Raw genomic sequence first — 18,839 nt, forward strand, 5'->3', positions numbered from 1 at the left:
AGCTAAAAACAAACAAGCTGTTATGTCTTAATATATTTAATATTGATATGCACTTGAATTATGCACGCAGATAACTTTTCAACAAACTAAGTTTCTTTTTAATCCATGATCCTATATAAACTTCTGCAGTAAAGCAGAAAAATATTAAAGGAAATTTGTCAGAATGCATTGTGCATTTAACACAACCACAAATGTTAGCGTGTAACACGATTAAATAAGAGTTAATCAATTTGCTCTGAAGACTTCTGCCAGTTCTTGAGCCATTTGACCATAGTTAAGCCTGCTACTTACACATGAATATAAAGCTTGCAAGCCCCAAGGAAAAATTCTCCTTTATAACATAGAAAAACATAGTTAAAGTGGGTGGGGTGGGGGTGATTATTACAAAACTAGTTATTCACCTATCTCCAAAAAGCAAATCACTTTTTGTTGCCGTCTATAAACAGATAAAAGTGAGGCTATAGATGCCAGTCTACACCTCCCATCGTTTTCAGCCAGTATAACCTTCCTGGCTGGGAATGAAGGGAAATGTAGCCCACCACAAACGGGAAGTTTCCCTAAAGAATCTGGCACAGCCGAGTGGGAGGAGTAGGTACTGTCGCCCATTAGACGCCAGCCCCTCTGCAGAAGAGGACAGCTGCCTTCACGTGGCGCACCGGGCCTCGTGTGGTGATAATAATCGAGTATCAGTGGCAATATTTTTCCACAAATCAGCAAAAGCGACTGTGCAACCGGGGGGGGGGGTCTTCTCCTACACTTCTGGTAGATTTTCAGGTTTTTCGATTTTCCAGAAAGAAAGAAAAAAAAATAAAGGGTGAAAGAAGTGTTTTAATTTAGACACCGTGCATAGAGAGCGAGCTTCCTGCGAGGAAGACCACGGCTGGGCTTCTTCCTGGAAGCCTAAGGCGTGGGAATCTGTGGCAGCTTTGGGTAGGGCCATGGAGCAGGCAAGGAGAGAGAAAGTCCATTCTCCCACTCAAATGAATAGGCAGTACACGCCACGAAGAGGCTTGGTCTAAGGAAGGCAATGCATCCACTTCTCTTCCCCGTTTTCTTTGCAATTTTTTTTTTAAAGAAAGAATAGGCAAGAAAGTCGCCAGCTCCCTCCTCTCCCAAGCCCCGATCCTCTCCCCGCCTCACCTCTGTGTCATTATTCAGGTTCCAGAGATCCAATCGGCCCATCCCGTCGACGCAGGCGAAGAGCGCGGGGTGCACGGGGGACCACATGACGTCGTAGACATAGTCGGCATTGTCTTCAAAGGAGTAGAGCGGCTTGTTGTGCTGCAAAAGGGGGGGCAAAAAAGCAGAGGGGATGGGTAGGAAGACTTCGTGGCGCTACTGCCGCCTCGGGCTGTCTGGAGAGTCTAATTAAAAACTTTGCACATTCAACCAAGTGTCATAAAACTTTCCGCAGATGAAAGGTCCGAGGACGCAGAAGGCGGGCCTGCGGCGGCGCTCTCCCGGGGGGCAGCCACCGGGGGGGGGGGCGTAAACGCAGGATAAATTATTGGGAAGGGGAATAATTTCCCAGACTTTGCATACTGTATAAGTAAAGGGTGCTGCTGCTACTGCTATTGCAACGCGGAGTGAGTAGGGAAACGCTACCCGTAGTTTATGCTATAGGATCAACTAGCCGAACGAGAAAAACCTTTCCTCGTTCCCTCTTTCACATACCCTCGCGCGTACACCCGAAGTCTCCGGAGAGGCTCCCGCTCTGCAAGCGAAGACGGTGACTGCCACCTAGTGCTCCTTGCGCAAAGTCACAAATAGCGCAAGCGGCTTGCGCTAAATTCCCAAATCCGGCACCAACTTTTCCTATTCTTCGTCCTCCCGTCAGCTAAATTAATGCCTGAACTCGGTCCCCTCAATGCTGCTCTCTCTCCTACTCTGCACCACCCTACGCTAATAGAACTGTCTAATCGAAACGCATCGCCTTAATTTCAAGCGTTTCTTTTGTTCTCCCCGTTTTTTTCTTTTGTAACAGCAATGTGTCTAGATGGGTTTACAAATTTCACCCACCCCCCAAACTTTGTGTTTGAGATTCTCATTTCAGAAAAGAGGTGGCGAAGTTCAGAGCGTGCAGCTGCCAAGAGTGTGGCGCTTTCGCTTGACTTTTACGAGTTTACGCATCATTTCATTTCACAATAGACAGGCGGGCAAGACAAGTTTAAAAGTACATGGGAACTGTAACATATAATTGGGTGTCATGAATTATTCATTATACTTACTTGCTTCTTCTTATTCTCATTTCTGAATAATGGCTTTGCCTAATTCCCAAACAGTTAACAGTAAAATAACATTTAAATGACAATGAAAATTTCAGAAACTATAAATAAATTAAATATTCTTATTATCCAACACAGAAATCTAAACAACAGGATTTTTACATGTATGCAGGTGAATATTTGTGTATATCTGTGTATATGCATATATATGCAAACACAAATATACTTTAAAAATTTGGGAAGTTTCACTATTAAGCTTAGGAGGATTTAACAATTTTTTATAAGATGGAATTGATCATGAATCAAATATTCAGACATAGGACTGAACTTTTTTAAGTATGACCAGTTTTTCAATAGTTATTTAGTGTTACAAGTGTTGTAGGGCAGCTATGGAATACCTGTCGCCTTCCAGATGTCAGCAAGTTGTAATTTGCATTTCTATTATTTAGGGCCAGTGGTGACAGATGCAAGAAGTTTGTTCCACATCTGGATGACCACATATTCTCAGAATTTTTCAGGATGTTCTTCATTTTGGTGGACAATTAACTTTATAGGAATTGAGTTGCATAAAATATCTAGCCAGACCATACATTTTAGGATATCTAAATATGGACTGGTACACATTTACAACTCTGTATTGACTGTATACAATCAATCTCATTCCCTTGTTTGGATGCATTCTTAATTTGATTAAGTCCTTCAGTGAACAGCGTTCATTATTTCTGCCAAAATTCCAGAGACATTATCAAAGAATACCCAGATGTTCAAATTTGCCTTCTCAAGGTGACAAGACTAGCTTTTCTAAATCTGATACCTTCCATAAATGTTAGACTAGGGTTTCCATTAACTTTGGCAGGGAAGTTATGTGAGATATTGTCCAAGACATTTAGAGGCTGTATTGAAAGCTGACCTCTGAAATAATCCTTTTCTCAAGAGTGCTTCTGCATGAAACTTTTACTGTGCAAATGCCTTGCCTCCTAGATGGCTTTTAAAAAGACCCCCCACACACACACACACACACCATTTGTTATTTTCCATAATTTTTCCATTGCTCTTTTTCCTATTTGAGAAAGAGCATTGAAAACCATAAAGCAAAAGAACTGTTAGGGGTGGAAAACAGAATACATGGTAGCTATCATTCTTAACTTTACCATCATGAAATAGAATAGAAGGAAAATATGACTTGTTTCTTTAATGAATGTTCATTTTGCTTGTCTTTTTGATTTTCAACTCATCAGGTGATTCTTAAAATAGTCAAATGTCTTACAATTGTCCTATAAAATCTAAATGAAAACTGAGCCCATGAAAAAGAATTCTAAAATATTGCTCGGTGTTTTCTCCCAATGTCTAGTCCAGTGGTCACCAATTGGTAGTCCATGGACCACTGGTGGTCCGTGAGAAAATTTTTGTGGTCCACAGAAAAATTATTTCCATTTTTTATATTGCACTAAATCAGGAGTCCTCAAACTGCGGCCCCTGGATGGGATACGTGCAACAAACGTTTGTGTTGCTACAGAGAGTCTACCCCTTTGGGGTCTTTTTGTATGGGTTGGGGGGAAGGCAGAAATTCCAACTTGGGTCTGCTTTGGCTTCCTGGTGCGGAGCTTTGTGCGAACACTGGAGGGAAGTGCCACTGGTGGCGAAGAGCCAGAGGGCCTTGTTCCAGTGGGACTGCCTCATGGCCTGGAACTGGCTGTCCATCTCAGCCCGCTGAGCCTTCAGGTGCCAGTATCTGGTCTTGGACTCCTGTAGCTCTTCCCTCTGCTTGGAAAGCCTATGCTCATAGTCCTCAGTGAGGTGCTTCTGCTGAGCCTCCTTCCTGGCCAGATCTAATTTGAACTGAGCCAGCTGTTTTGCCAACTCTTTCTCATAGTGGCTGCTTAGCTTCTGTTGGGGCCCTAAGGAGCCACAATTGCTTCCTTTTGGGGCCCCAAGGAGCCCAGGTGGGGAGGTGAGGAGTGGCTGGTAGGGGAGGAGTGTGTAGAGGCCGGTGAGGCGGCCCTCGATATGAGTGACGTTGAGATGGCCATGCCCACCCCGTCATATGACCCACTAGCCATGCCCACCCAGTCATTAGGTAGATTATATTAGTGGTCTGTGGGATTTAAAATTATGAATTTGGTGGTTCCTGAGGTCTGAAAGGTTGGTGCCCCCTGGTTTAGACCATGTATCTTACAGGAGAACACATTGCATTATAAACATCTATAATCTACCCGCTCTCTTAAGTCTTCTGTTAAATCCTGCTTCTTTTATTCAGGCAATCATAGATGAATAATAACTTTTCATATGAAGTAACAGGATTTGACATAATTCTGATGGCTTTAGAATGAGGTTAATATGATTAGCTTCTTAAGTACTGCATGTGAAGATACAAGTTACAAAACAGGCCTGGTTTAGGCCGTTCCCCAATAGGAGAGCTGCCATGTAAATGCCAGAGGTAGCATGCTCATCCTATAAGGTTTTCTAGCAATTTTTTTATAAACCCCTTATTTTGATGGCCTACCTCAAAGAATAGTATGTACACAGAAAGATGAAAATAAAAACTTGCATCTAGGGGTAAAGTTTCAGCTGCCTCTCTAGTGTATCTGTGAGGATGATCTTTCTTAATCCAGGAGGCGCCATTCGTTAAGAACTTCACTACTTAAAGGAAATCATATGGACATGTTCACAGGTTTTAACTAGCATTTAACTGCTTAAAAGCTACAATGAAATCTATCAGATTTGCTTTTTTCATGAGACAAGTCATTTCATAGAAAGAATAATTAAGACACATTTATGAATTGTATTGCCAGCTTGCAAAGTTCCTTTACTGTACTTATCAGAGAGCCATATTGTTTTCATTTTGCATTCATTTGGACAAATATCTATGGAGATTCTCTGTCATCCAGGTCATGGTTGTCCCCAGGGTGCTTTTCCAACAAGGAACTGGGCTTTCTGATTTTTCTTTGAAGATGTTTCACTTCTCTTCCAAAAAGCTTCTTCAGCTCTGATTAGATGGTGGGGAATGAGAGGATTTATACTCCTTGCAGACAGCTAGTCATTTCCATTCATTTAGAGAGTCGTTAAGGCTACCTGGAGATTTATCTGTATCCTCACAGTCACTGAGTAGTGCAAATGGTGTGGAGCCTTCTTGGAACTGTTGAAAGGACTGTGTTGTCGACTGGAGATAGATTATGTTGTATACCTCTCCCCATTCAGTTTTGAGATGGATAATCTCTTTGACCCCTCTTTCAAACCAGCGGTGCTCTCTGTCCAAAATGTGGACTTTGCTGTCTTCAAAAAAGTAGCCTTTGACAAATGTCTTCAAAGAAAAACCAAAAAGTCCAGTTGTCTCTTGAAAAAGCACTTTAGGGACATTCATTCGGACAGCATACATAAATGTTCTCCAAAAGTTCTTAGGTTTATTGAGTTGCTGCTACGTTTTTGGTATCACTCTAAACTGGAATTTTTCCTAAACAAGGGTCCCTGAAACTGTTCTGTTAAATGATGTCTAGCAAATAATCATTAGTCTTATCCAAAAATCAAGCAAGTTCCAGAATACCTTGTGATAAACTGATTATAATTAGTGTTCAAACTGGTACAAGTAGTCTTCAATTTACAGCTATAATTAAGCCTGCAATTTTGGTCATAAGTGGGAACGGTCATAAAGCAGTTACCAAGTGATTACACCAGATTTTACAACCTGTACTTTGGTGGTCATTAAGTGCTGATTGCCACATGTCCAAAATACAATCACATGACCCTGAGGTGGGATTCAGATGCATCCAGTAGCTTTTTGGAGTGCATTGTAACTGAATGGTTGCACAGAACTACCTGTACAAACCTGAAGTTGATAATGACATTTCAATTATATTTCTTCTAAATCGTGTATGCAGTTAAGTACATTACCCAAGCTTCACAGTCCTGCACCCCCTGCAAAACTCCTGAGAATAATTGTTAAGTAGGCTGGTAATATTCAACAAAAGAGAACACTTTCAAGAACTAGAGTTTTCCAGGATTTATAATATTGAGGCACTCTTAAGCTTAATAAAGCACTTCATTTGAGGCCAGATAAACACTAATTCTAATGTTGGCAGATATGAGTGGCTAAAAGAGAAGGGCTGAAAAAAAAGTGCTTTTTGAATTTTTTCCATTCTTTCTTTAAGAATGTCCTCTTTCTGTGTTTCTTGAAACTCAATACTTCATGCTTGAAGCCAGTGGTGGGTTTCAATTTTTTTTACTACCGGTTCTATGGGTGTGGCTTGCTGGGTGTGGCAGGGGAAGGATACTGTAAAATCTCCATTCCCTACCTACTCCTGGGAAAGGTTACGGCAAAATCCCCATTTCCTCCCAATCAGTTGGGATTCGGGAGGTAGAGAATAGATGGGGCCGGGGCCTGTCAGAATTTTTACTACCGGTTCTCCGAACTACTCAAAATTTCCGCTATCTATTCTCCAGAACTAGTCAGAACCTGCTGAAACCCACCTCTGCTTGAAGCATGAAGGGAAGGCAGCAAAAGAATATATAAAGATTAAGGTTGTTTTGTCTTCGTCTGAAAGAAAAAATACAACTGGTTGAAAGGGCAGAAAAGAGGTACAGATGTCTGGTATTCTTCTGGACTATCTGGATCATTAGCATTTCCAGATTAAAAAAAATACAAAGACACCAGAAAGCACATTGAAGGTAGTTGGAAGGGTTGAACGAGAATTGGTGTAAGGGAAAGGGTGCGGCTTGCCATTTTCAACTCAAAATGCTCCATTGGTAAAATCAGTTCCTATGCAAGCTGTATAGCACTTTCTTGATTACCCTAAAAACAAAAATCTTTGCTTGAAGAACTTTTTTTTCATTTATAACACCTTTATCAAATGCAATATTTATTGTCTTTGGGAAAAATTCTAAAAAATGGAAGCTGAATCACACAACTAAGATACAGCTGCACAACTGAGGTTTTTATTTAGTACATGATCTGAAGTTATATCCACCTTTGATAATAGTAAGAAGTACCAACTTCTTGTCTTTGCCTTGCAAGGAACTCATATATTCTGATAAAGAGGAATCTGAGTAACGGAAGGCTTTGTTTTCAAACTAGAACAGCTATTGTGTCTTACTTCCAATAGCTCCTGGTGCAACCTGAAACTTTTGTTTTGTACATGGCAAAGTTTAATCTAACATGCTGTGTAATCCTGTGTATATTTACTCAGAAGAAATATCCATTACTGTCTAGTATATTGGACTTTAGTCTTAAACTTCACTTACATGGACACTTACAGTATTTATTCTAATTCCTCACTACTTTCTTGTTGTTAACATTCATCCAGAACAAGAATATTAGGTAACCTGAAAAATTACTCATCTTTAGTCATTTTATTTAGGTCTAAAAAACTCTACTTTGGGATAATCTACCCTCAAGATCTTCAACACTTAAGGACTCTGTAAATTTATATCACATACTGTGAGCTATTATTGATGTTATTTCTATTTTCCTTGATAAGTTTGGACTTTGTGTTGGTTTCAGAGCAAGAATATTGCAGGCTTACTGCAAAATTGTTATGAGGAGTTTGCTTAGTGGTTTATGTCCCGATTTACCTCCTACTGATGCTAAACCTATATTACTTGCATGTGAAAATTATGTAAGGAAGGCAAGACAAAAGGTCCGAGATAACATGATTAAGTTGTTGTGGTTTCCTCTAACATCAGCCCTATACTCTGGTTTCTCTTCAGATCATATAAACATCAGCTCATCATAGTTGAATTTTAAAAAATAATCAATAAAAAGAAGAATTTGTTTCCACATGAGATTTACAACACAATCTTATATATTTTTATTCAGGAAAAGAGCCCAAGCATCAATCATTCCTACTAATCTCTAGGAATCCAAATAAATTCTTAGTAATGCAAACAACACTTTTTTTAGTTCATAAATAAACAAGGGCATGGTTAAGAGTCCCGTTTCTTGACAATACTGATTTTTTTTTTTTTTGCATTTATATCCCACCCTTCTCCGAAGACTCAGGGCGGCTTACACTGTGTTAAGCAATAGTCTTCATCCATTTGTATATTATATACAAAGTCAACTTATTGCCCCCCCAACAATCTGGGTCCTCATTTTACCTACCTTATAAAGGATGGAAGGCTGTGTCAACCTTGGGCCTGGTGGGACTTGAACTTGCAGTAATTGCAAGCAGCTGTGTTAATAACAGACTCTCTTAGTCTGTTGAGCCACCAGAGGCCCTGATATCTATGATATTTTTTTCTCGGTTGCCATATATATTTAATTTGTATTATACTTAATTGTTTTAACTGTTTTGTGATTGTTTGCCACTCAGAGCCACTTACTTGAGATGGGTGGCTATAGAAAATGAATGAATGAATTTGAGACCTTATGTTTTGAACCATTATTGGTCTTTAGTACTGTACTTGAGAGTACATTTTACTAATGACATTTTACTAATACAATCACTTCTCCTAATAATACATTCAGCTTCCATAAAATAAATTTTGTGCATATGTGTGTTTATATAGGTGACCAAAATACTAATTGGATGAGGATAAAATTCGTTTAAATTTAATTTAAATTAATTTTTATAAATGTAATTGATTGTTCTGCATATATTTTTTTATTTCCTTCATCAACCACCTGAAAAAGTGCTATTCTTGGAGGAACATGGGCTTAATCCACAAGTAAGCTTTTCAGAGTTGCATGAAGTTTGTGCGTGCATAGCTATGCCTAATCTATTATGTGGAAGTTATTTCTAATTTTTATTACTATGCTGTGTACTTTCTTTTGATTTTTCTACTAATAAGTCTAAAAAACAAACAAAATGAAATGTTTTTGATATTAATGTAGCCCAATTTTAATTATAACATAATTTATCATAATCTTTTCTTGTCAGTGGTTAAAAGCAAAAGAAAAAAACAAAAATGTAACATCAAAAATAAAATCTCCCTCAGGTTGAGCAAGTTCCTAGTGTTAAATGGGTTTGATTGTTATTATCCTAGCAACATAAAAATAATTAAAATTACTATTCAAATAATTGAAAGGGTTTGATTCATAGTCTGAAAAAAGTAAAATTAGCAGTGGAGTTTAAAACACAACGTTAAGCTTGGACTAGCAATGCTGGCTTCAGATTGATTAGTCTGAGTCTATTGCTTTTTCTGAACCTACTTCATACTGTAGGGTTATTGTAAAATAAAATGGATATATTAAAAAAAAATAGCTATGTGAAACAGTGGTGAACCAGCTAAAGTTTCCTGGTCAAGAGATGCTGAAGATATGACAATAATAATTTGTTTTACACATGGCTGCCCTTGAGGATTCAGAAAATGGTGCAAAAGATATAGTACCTGTTGATCAGCACTAACTAACTTAGAAGAATACAATCCATTTTCCGGTGCTCCACTGGACACTACTAGACTTCCCACCCAATTCAAGTGATCCCAGCACCAATTCTATTTATTACCTATAAAGCCCTATCTAGCTAGGGACCTTGCTAATTTCAGGAACTCTAGCTAGGAGAGAATATTGGGGATCAAAGGTGTTGAGGACAAGACAACTTGTGTAAAATATTTGACCTCCTGATATTTCTCTTGCCATCTTCCAATCCTTTAGGAAAGTAGTAAAAATAATTATGTCCCATAGAGATTTTGGAAAGAGATTTTTAAAGGTTCTTCAATCAGGAAACAGCAAGTGGGGTTTTTTTAAATTGTTTTTATATTATAAGCTGCATAAAGTTTGACAAGCAGTCAGCCTTTCAAATTACTTAAATTAATAAAGCCCATACAAGTTAGATCATGGTTTTTGTGATACAGAGAGCAGGGCCTTCTGGGCAGCAGTGCTACTTTAGGAAACTCAGTGTAACAGAAGCAGAAATCAATGTGTTCGAGCAAAATTGCAGTATAATGGTCAAAAGCACTCTGATTTTAAACAGTTAATAGAGCCAGTTGGTCTTATTTCTTTCTCATTCTTTTGAGCTTTGATGCTTCAAATTACCGTTTTGTAGTCTTGATAGATTACCCCATTCTATTATGTCTTATCCATCTTTGATAGGACATGACTCAGATTCTTCAATCTATGTACAGTATGGATTCAAATTCAAAAAGAATAACTAAGAAAAATGCATAAATATATAAAGAAAAACACCCTACGGCAAGTACCTTTTAAAAACTAAATACAACTTATGAAGTGTCAGATCAGCCTGACAAAATATGGTGTTATTCGAAGACAGAAATTATGCCAGCACTGGAGGCAAAGAAGCTGAAGACATCCAACTCTGTACTCACCACTCTGTAAGATTACCTATTAACTTCAGAAGGACTTCTCTGTGAATAAATGGTTTTACAATTACTGCTGAAGGTTAAACCTTTTGCTCAATTTCCAGCTTATCTATTAAAGTAGTTCCCCAAATTTATTATCAGCAAATGCAAAAGCTGCAGCTTATCAGAACTGAGTACAACTACTTGTATTTTACTTTTACATATTGCTCTGAATTTTCAGGATAGTCACTTTCTTCTACTCAAGTTGCCATTTGCTGAAGCAGTATCTTTTCCTATATTTTTCTACATGTTTGCAGCCGTTATTCGACCAATAACGTACATATAGGTTATTCTATATGAAGAAAACTGTTATTTTGCACATGTGACTGCTCAAAAAGTCTTTTTAAAAAATACAGTGATTACCATGGGATAGATAAGCAAATTCAAGAAAAACATTGTGGAAAAACTCAGTGCTGACTTTTGACCACCTGACTTCGTTTTGGTTTTGCTCCTTCAAATTACCTAGAGAAAGACCATAATCTTCTCCTCATACAGCTGGATGGAAGCCAGACCTCTGGCTCCAGAGGTAAAGGGCAAAAAATAAAAAATCCTGCCTGAACAAGCAGCTCCACCCATTCCTTAGAATCACTTTGGCTTTTTGACAACAAAATTGAGCTCTGAAGTAAATTCATTCATTGCTTCAGTTCTGAGTAAAACTCAAAACGCGGAGCTTATACAACAGACAGAACTATTATCATATAAGCCAATATGCTAGTTACCAAATAGACGGACACATGGTTCACTGAAATGATTAACATGCTCTGCATACATACATGACTCTTTGTTTTGGGACATAATAAATTTAGTTGGAGCTCCTTTTGTTTCCCAAAAATAGTTTGTTCTTTCCCCAGGGTCCATTTAAAGATGTTTAAATTGCCACAGAAAGGCAACTTTGAGTGCAGTGGCCAAAGATAAGATCAATCAATTAGGGCACTGTAGGACATTAATTCTGTCTGGAAATGAGTATGCCTATATTGCTATACTGCTCTATTAGTCATTTGGGACCTAAACACTGTGAGAGTGTGGAAATAAAACCCAGTTTTCATCCCATAGAGGTAATTCATACTGTCCACTTGTGAATGATAAATAGGAGATTTAGCTGAAGTAAATGGAAATAATAAGTGGGTTCTATACTATGCATCTAAGCCCTTTTGAATTGCCGACTCATTAAAAAAAGAAGAAAAGTAATTTGTAAAAGTAAATACCATCCTTTCATAGATTTGGGAGCATTTGCTTTTCACACAATTCAGAGGATTTTAAATCAAACTAACAAGTCTGATAAGCATTCAGCTTTATCTTTTGTGCATATTGCTCTTAGAGAAATTAAATTGATTTTAGTGTATATATTTTTGACATTTTTTCCAAATAAAACGTATTTTTATGCATCCATTTTTTGCATCTATAAATGTTCTCCTTCCATTTGTACAGCCATAAATGTTATTATGCAAATGTTCTGGAAATATTGTGTACATTATAAAGTGCAGAGAGAAGTATATTTTGAAGTTCGTATTTTTTTCTGCATAAATTCTCCATGAAGTTGTAATATGTTTATTGGAACTTTTTTTTTCATTTTATATTTTAAAATTTCCTAGCAAAATATTTAGTAGATTCTGATTCCCAAGATTGCTCTTAGTAAGAAAATAGAAGACAGCGACCAGAAAATCAAAATGCCCAATATCATGGACTGCATAATATAATGATATTTTCCATCTCTTTCAAGACAGTTTTTAATCCTGAAATTTCTAGAAAGATGTATATTATATCATTTACTTTTTAATTCAGCAGGCTTAAGTTCTTCACAGTTATCTTTGTTGAATATCAAGATAATAAATGTGGTTTCCTTAGAATTCATTTATCAAATATCTCACTGGCTCAAGGATAACTTAGCCTTCCATCCTTCCAAGGTGGGTAAAATGAGGACCCAAATTGTTGGGGGCAATATGCTGACTCTGTAAACCACTTAGAGAGGGCTGTAAAACATCGTGGAGCAGTATATAAGTTTAATTGCTACTGCGATAACCATTGGACAGACTCTCAGAAATGTACAGTAATTAAACATTTGAAATAAGATATTCACAATGTTAAAACAAATTTATAAGGCAAAAAACCAAACATCTATTAGTGAGTCAAACTGAACAATTATCATTATAACCCCCTAGAATAAAACTTCCAGAAAATAGTAATTTTCTTATTTTGGTGTTACTACAGATTTTAACTTGCTAGTCATGAGTGACCCATTTTAGGAGGTGGTGCTCATCTCCATTTCTTAAGCCAAAGAGCTAGCATTGTCCAGATGTGTTTCTGCAATTATATGGCCAGCATCACATCATGATGCAGCACAAAGTGTTCAGCAAATCATGGAACATTGTTACCTTCTCACATGCTTATACGTGACACCTTTCATCTACTTGCATTGGCATGCTTTCAAACTGTTAAGTTGAAAAAAGCTGAGACGAGTGATGGAAGTCACTCTGTCTTGCAGCACTCGGGTCTCAAACTGCTGAGCTGTAGGTCTTTAATGATCTAAGATTCAGTGTCCTAACTACTGAGCTATCTTGTCCCTATAATAGTAGAAGATGATAACAGGATGCTTCCTCATGCTCTAAAAGTCAATAGCCTGAAAGATCATCAGACATTTTCCTGTGATACATAATCAGTACTAATTCGAAGAGGTAGCCTTGTGGGTATCTCAGTGCCAATTCAAGCTGACAACCAGCCCTTCAAATTGCATTTGGGAGCTAATATCAATAGGGACTCTTTTACTGATAAAAGTAAAAAGGTGGGAAGCAATCAGAGGAAAAAATTACAGCCAAATATTACGGCTCTCCAATAGGTATATGTGTTAAATGTGTGTACTGAAAATTCATATTGTTCCATGCCAGAATGTAGCCAATGAGAATTACCTTACGTTATTCTAATTTGGCAAAATAAGCCTAAAGGAATGAGTACTCTCAGGATACCATTTTTGCATAACAGGTGAAACAAAACAACCAAGTCACAAACATGGCACAACATAGGAGAGCAAACCCTCAGGAGAAGGTTTAGCAGTCCATCAGCATTTGAAAAATAAAGGCTATTCTTTTGAAGACAGCAAAGTCCACATACTGGATAGAGAGGATCACTGGTTTGAAAGAGGGATAAAAGAGACCATTTATGTTAACATTGAGCAGTCGTCTCTCAATAAAGGGAGAAAGATAAAACACTACCTATCTCCTGTCTACAACACAGTACTTTCAGCAGTTCCAAGAAAGATTCCACCCCCATTTGCACTTTAATACAGGTGACCCTGAGGGCACAGATAAATCCACAAGTGGCCTCAAGAGCTTTTAGAGAAAGTGCTAACAACCAGATGACTGTAAAGAAATATGACCCTTCCAATCCACCCAACTCCGCAACCCCCATCCTGTGAGCTTTCATCGCTCCCCACTATCCTGCCAGAACCGATGAAGTTTCTTGGATGAGAAGTGAAATGTCTTCTTCCTCAAGGCAAAAACATTGCAGCTACCTTTTGAAAAAGCATCTTTGAAACAACTATGATCTGGATGTCTGAGAATCTCCTCACACCCAGAGATGTTCTGAGATATTTCAACTTTACCTATGAGCACAATAATCCTTTCTGGAAAGGGATGAGTAGCTGCAAGCAAGCCAAAGGTTGAACAACCATATAGAACTGTTTGCCTTGCATTGTATAGGAATGTTGTGACCTACTAAGGTGAAACTTAGATCACAGAAGAATCAAACAAGCATCTGTTTAAATTATTTTGTTGAAACAAATTAAGAGGAAGGATGCATGTGCTTGCTTTGGGAATACCAATTGACCAAGACGGTGCAAGTGGGAGTTAAAGGAAATTAATTTAAGAAGAAAGGGGGGAAAATCAAAGGCAAAGCTTCCTGCCAGTCCTACTGTACCTGACCACATGGAAGAAACCACATTTAAGACTCCAAGCATCTCTTTCTTCTTAGATTTTACCAGAACCCCATCCCCCCAAAAAGGACCAGAAGCACTGAAAAGCAAAAGATTAGCCATCCACTTAGAGACAGAGAAAAAGAACAGGAAAGTTGTGGTAATTGTGTTTAAGGAAGAATGGGTTATTACTTAAACTATGTGACAAAATATTCTAAGACCGTGATACATTTTTTCAGTAAGCTATATCATTTAACATGCATAAATGTCTCATAGAAACACATAGAAATCCTTAGCAAAGTCAGGGGTTGAACCTTGGAAAGGCTGCAGGAAGCATGAAGAACCTAAGCCTAGACTGGCTTAGATTCTTCACTCACTAAGTCTAGACTCTTCTCAAAACATCATTTCAGATGAAAACTTTTCCTCAGGATTGGGGGGCTATTTTTCTATAGCTGTTATTATTCTAAGTACTCAATCCCTAACTAGTTGATGCAATTTATTTATAATTTTAAAAGCTATCCATTATATGGTAGTCTTCAACCTACTACCACAATTGGGACTAGAATTTCAATTTGTTAAGTAAGTCCTCCCCAAATTTATGACTTTCTTTCCCACAGTTGTTAAGTGAATCATTGCAGTTATTAAAGGAATCATATGGTCATTAAACAAATGTGGCTGACCTCATTGACTTTGTTGAAAGATCACAATAGTGATCACATGACCCTGGGAAGCTGCAACAATTATCAATATATGCCAAATTTTGATCATGTGATTGTAGGGATGCTTTGATGGTTGCAAGTCCAAGGGCCAGTTGTAGTTTCTTCTTCAGAGCCATTCTAATTTTGAATGATCACTAAATGAATGGTTAAGTTGAAAACTATCCGTAGAAGCCTCAATGACTGTAGTAATTTCATTCAATATTCTTTTTTGCCCCCTTGTCTTTGAGTTCCTCTTTTACCACGTTATCATTTCATCCATCTAGTTAAACCTTCTTTTCTATGTAGTCTCTCTGCTATCTAATATGAAGCCCAAACCTAAATGATATTTCTTATTAATTTCTCCATAGGTCAATTAAAAGATTCTTGCTAGGAAGTAAGGGAAGATAGATGAGACAATAAAAGCATATTATATCAGAACAGTGATGTTGCTTAGAAATATGTACCTATTCTGAAGTGAAAACTGAACATCAGGGAATAATAATAACATATTTAACAGTGTAGTATAGCTCATGCAGTAGTCCCCAAAATGTTCCTAATAGCGTTCCAATATTTATATTGTATTGCATATAAAATTTATATACATTACAGGATAAAAATGTTGACTATATAGTATATTTTCCATAGTATTAGATATAGAATTAATGGGTGAATAAAGCAGTTAAAATTGCATCTTGAAATCCTGTCTGAACTTGTTCAGTTCCCCAAAGCAGACATATTCCTTTTGATGCGTGGAAGAATAAAGAGATGCTGTAATAAAACAATGTCTAAGAGATGCAAATCTGTTTTTTCTTCATGTGGAATAGTATAATTCTCCTGTATGATAACAGGGTACACAGCATAGGGATTGCAGTAGGTTAACATTAACTAATAATCCTTGGTATCTATTAGTGAACAGGTGGCCTTTAGAAAAGAGTTTACATGTTCAAAGCACTAATGCACTGAAATCTTAGCTAATACCATCTTGATTTTGGGGGCATTTTAATTCAGCTTTCATGGGTGTGCTATAATCTCAAGATTCAGTGATCAAAATTACATTGGCTTCATAGACTAAAACTGTATCCTAGACAACAAAGAAAGGCAAATTTAAATAATTTATGTCAAAAAATGAGCATTTTATAGTTATTATATACTTCAGAACAAGTATAACAAGGTGTCTTTTCCTGAATTATATGTTAACATTTTCCTATGTTTGTAAAGATTATGGCTTCTAGGAACTGCTGTTAAGATGATTAATGTCTTGTAGGGACCTTAGGGTTCTTTCCCATGATAGATTGCTTTAGTTCTTAGAGATATGCTATAATTAGAAAGGTTCATGTAATGGGTCTCTTCTTGATGTCTTTGGAGGAAAACTAGAGTTGGGTGATTGAGAATGTGCTTTGTATGGAAAGGCTTGAAATTTACATTTTGGTATCACGTAGTATCATTTCCTTTCATTTTTGGTCTGTCATGAAGGATTCAGGAAACATTTGGTAGATATTTATATTCAGTACTTGACTTCTATATGATTTACAGACTAGCATCATCTAATATTTATGATGCAATGTTGATAATATTGACGGTGTCCACCACTAGTATTGCTACATAGTAGTGTGCAGCAACCAACATCTGACATTATCCAATATGAAGTAATCAGTGCTTCATTTCAGGAGTATGCAACCCGTCTGATTATCTAATATCTGACCTTCCAAAAGAATTTAGCAAAATTTATATTAACTTCATGTATTTATTCACTCAAAAAAGTGGATTATTATGGGCTTTTTTTAACTTTCTGAAATTGGAATATAAAGAAAAATGTCATATTAAAATCTAAGCTCTTCAGAAAATTCATTCTGTTTTAAAATAGGCAGAGTCTTATATCAACTTGTATAAGCTTAAAGTGCTTAACAAATACTTTCATAAATACTGTAAAAAGTACCAAGCTATTTAAATTCATGTTTATTGTGTTTGTAATACAATAAACTTGAATTTAAATCCAGATTTCAATGAATGGCCTTATACAGCTCCCCATATCTCAGCTTTTACTTGCAGCTTGGGAAAAATGGCAATATAGATGCCACAGTCATCCAGTGATATTATAATGAATTAAACAAATTTTTATAGCTTATTAATATCAAATGTTACATACTATAAGCAAGCTCAACCTCTATCTTTATAGAAATACCAACAATTAGAATGACTGTTTCCTTCTCAGTGCATAACGTGGATAGAGGGATTTGGATGATTCTCATCCCTTTCTCCTCAACCCTGCATGCTTACTTCTACATGATAGTTACCTTATATGAATGGAAACTTTTTCCTAAGCTTCAGTGCAGCTGAAAATGGTAAACTCTTCTGGCCTGCATCAACATACTATTGCTTCTGACCCAACAATACTGAACTCTGGAGGAATAGTAATACGAGTTTGTGAAAAAAGAGACTGGAAGAACGTTGGATAAATAAAATGCCTATATAGATATGTGAATGTGTGAGGAAGATAACATTCACATGTCGATAGGAGGCAAGGAAGTTATATAGTCTTCTGGGTACACTTATTTTTACCCAGAAACTACTAGAAAATAGTTCTGAAGAAGATAAGTACTAAGGTTTTCTTGGGGCAACATCTATTATATAATTATATAATATATATAATCTATTATATAGTGCTGTAAAATGGACACCATCCATTTTTGTTTAGTACTGATAGTTAACGGAAAGGACTAAAGCAAGCCTTCTGAATATCATTTCTTACCTTTGTGGTCCACAATTTGACAGTCCAATCAAATGAAGATGTAACAAATAGATGAGAGAAATCAATTGGACCTACTGCCATGTGGCAGTTGATTCCTGTCACTGGACCCTGGTGACCTTCAAAAACTTCTCCAATCCCTGCTTTACTGTAGAAAAAAATAAATTGATTTAGAAAACCTTCATAGTTTTCCGCACTGAAAATGCTATGATGTAATATTCCATTTTCAAAATCAAAAAGACTAAAGCCATCTTTTCTTGCAAAGAAGATGGCCATAACAAACTAACAATGTCTTAAATAATTTTATTGTAGCCTGAGATACACGCATACAGGCTCTGGTTCCCTTTTTTGAATAGCATCCTATGGTAATAGTAATAGTAATAACATTTATTGTCACTGCACAACATATGTACAATGAGATTGGTGATTTTGAATAGCATCCTATGGCTTTTTCATTGTGACTGACTGAAAAAGTCATAACATATACTATGGTTTGGACTGTATATCTATTACTGGTACACATATACCATTCAAGTATAGAAGAACAACTATGTTATTGCACTGCTAAAATTTCTATAAATAAGTCTAATAAAATATACAGAACATCCCAAATAGCAGACTTTTTAACAATAAAATAAGCTAATGATTGTAAGGGTTAAGAAAGTTCTAAGAAAGGAATGGTTCATGAACATATTTCACTTATAAAGTAAACGTTATTATTTACTAGTCATCTTTGGAGATGTTATTCTAAAAAGCAGCATATGGGTTTTAGTAATATATATGCAGTCACTGATAATCTGGTATATTTCTCTTCCCCACATAAACAGCAATTATGGAGATAAGTAAGAACTTCAGTATTCCGTAATAACAAATACAGCAGCAGCAACAATGAATGGTTTTGTAGTATTTTAAAGACAAATAATTGAGAACCAGCTCATTCTAGTGGTTTAGCACTAGGCCAGAAACTGGGAGGC

General features: G+C 36.9%; 1 protein-coding gene across 4 annotated transcripts in view; it reads right to left on the minus strand.

The window, feature by feature from the left end:
• The window catches only part of DYNC1I1 (dynein cytoplasmic 1 intermediate chain 1), a 223,585-nt gene that overhangs the window by 27,549 nt on the left and 177,197 nt on the right, over window positions 1–18,839 (minus strand). For all 4 annotated transcript variants that reach the window (XM_058183264.1, XM_058183263.1, XM_058183266.1 and 1 more), the window contains 2 exons: window positions 17,869–18,013; window positions 1,141–1,281 (listed from right to left, as the gene is read on the minus strand). In XM_058183264.1, the coding sequence (XP_058039247.1) occupies window positions 1,141–1,281; window positions 17,869–18,013 (286 nt within the window). The remainder of the gene's footprint in view (window positions 1–1,140; window positions 1,282–17,868; window positions 18,014–18,839) is intronic.

Source organism: Ahaetulla prasina, chromosome 4, assembly GCF_028640845.1.
Source record: "Ahaetulla prasina isolate Xishuangbanna chromosome 4, ASM2864084v1, whole genome shotgun sequence".
In the NCBI taxonomy this organism is placed as follows: Eukaryota; Metazoa; Chordata; class Lepidosauria; order Squamata; family Colubridae; genus Ahaetulla; species Ahaetulla prasina.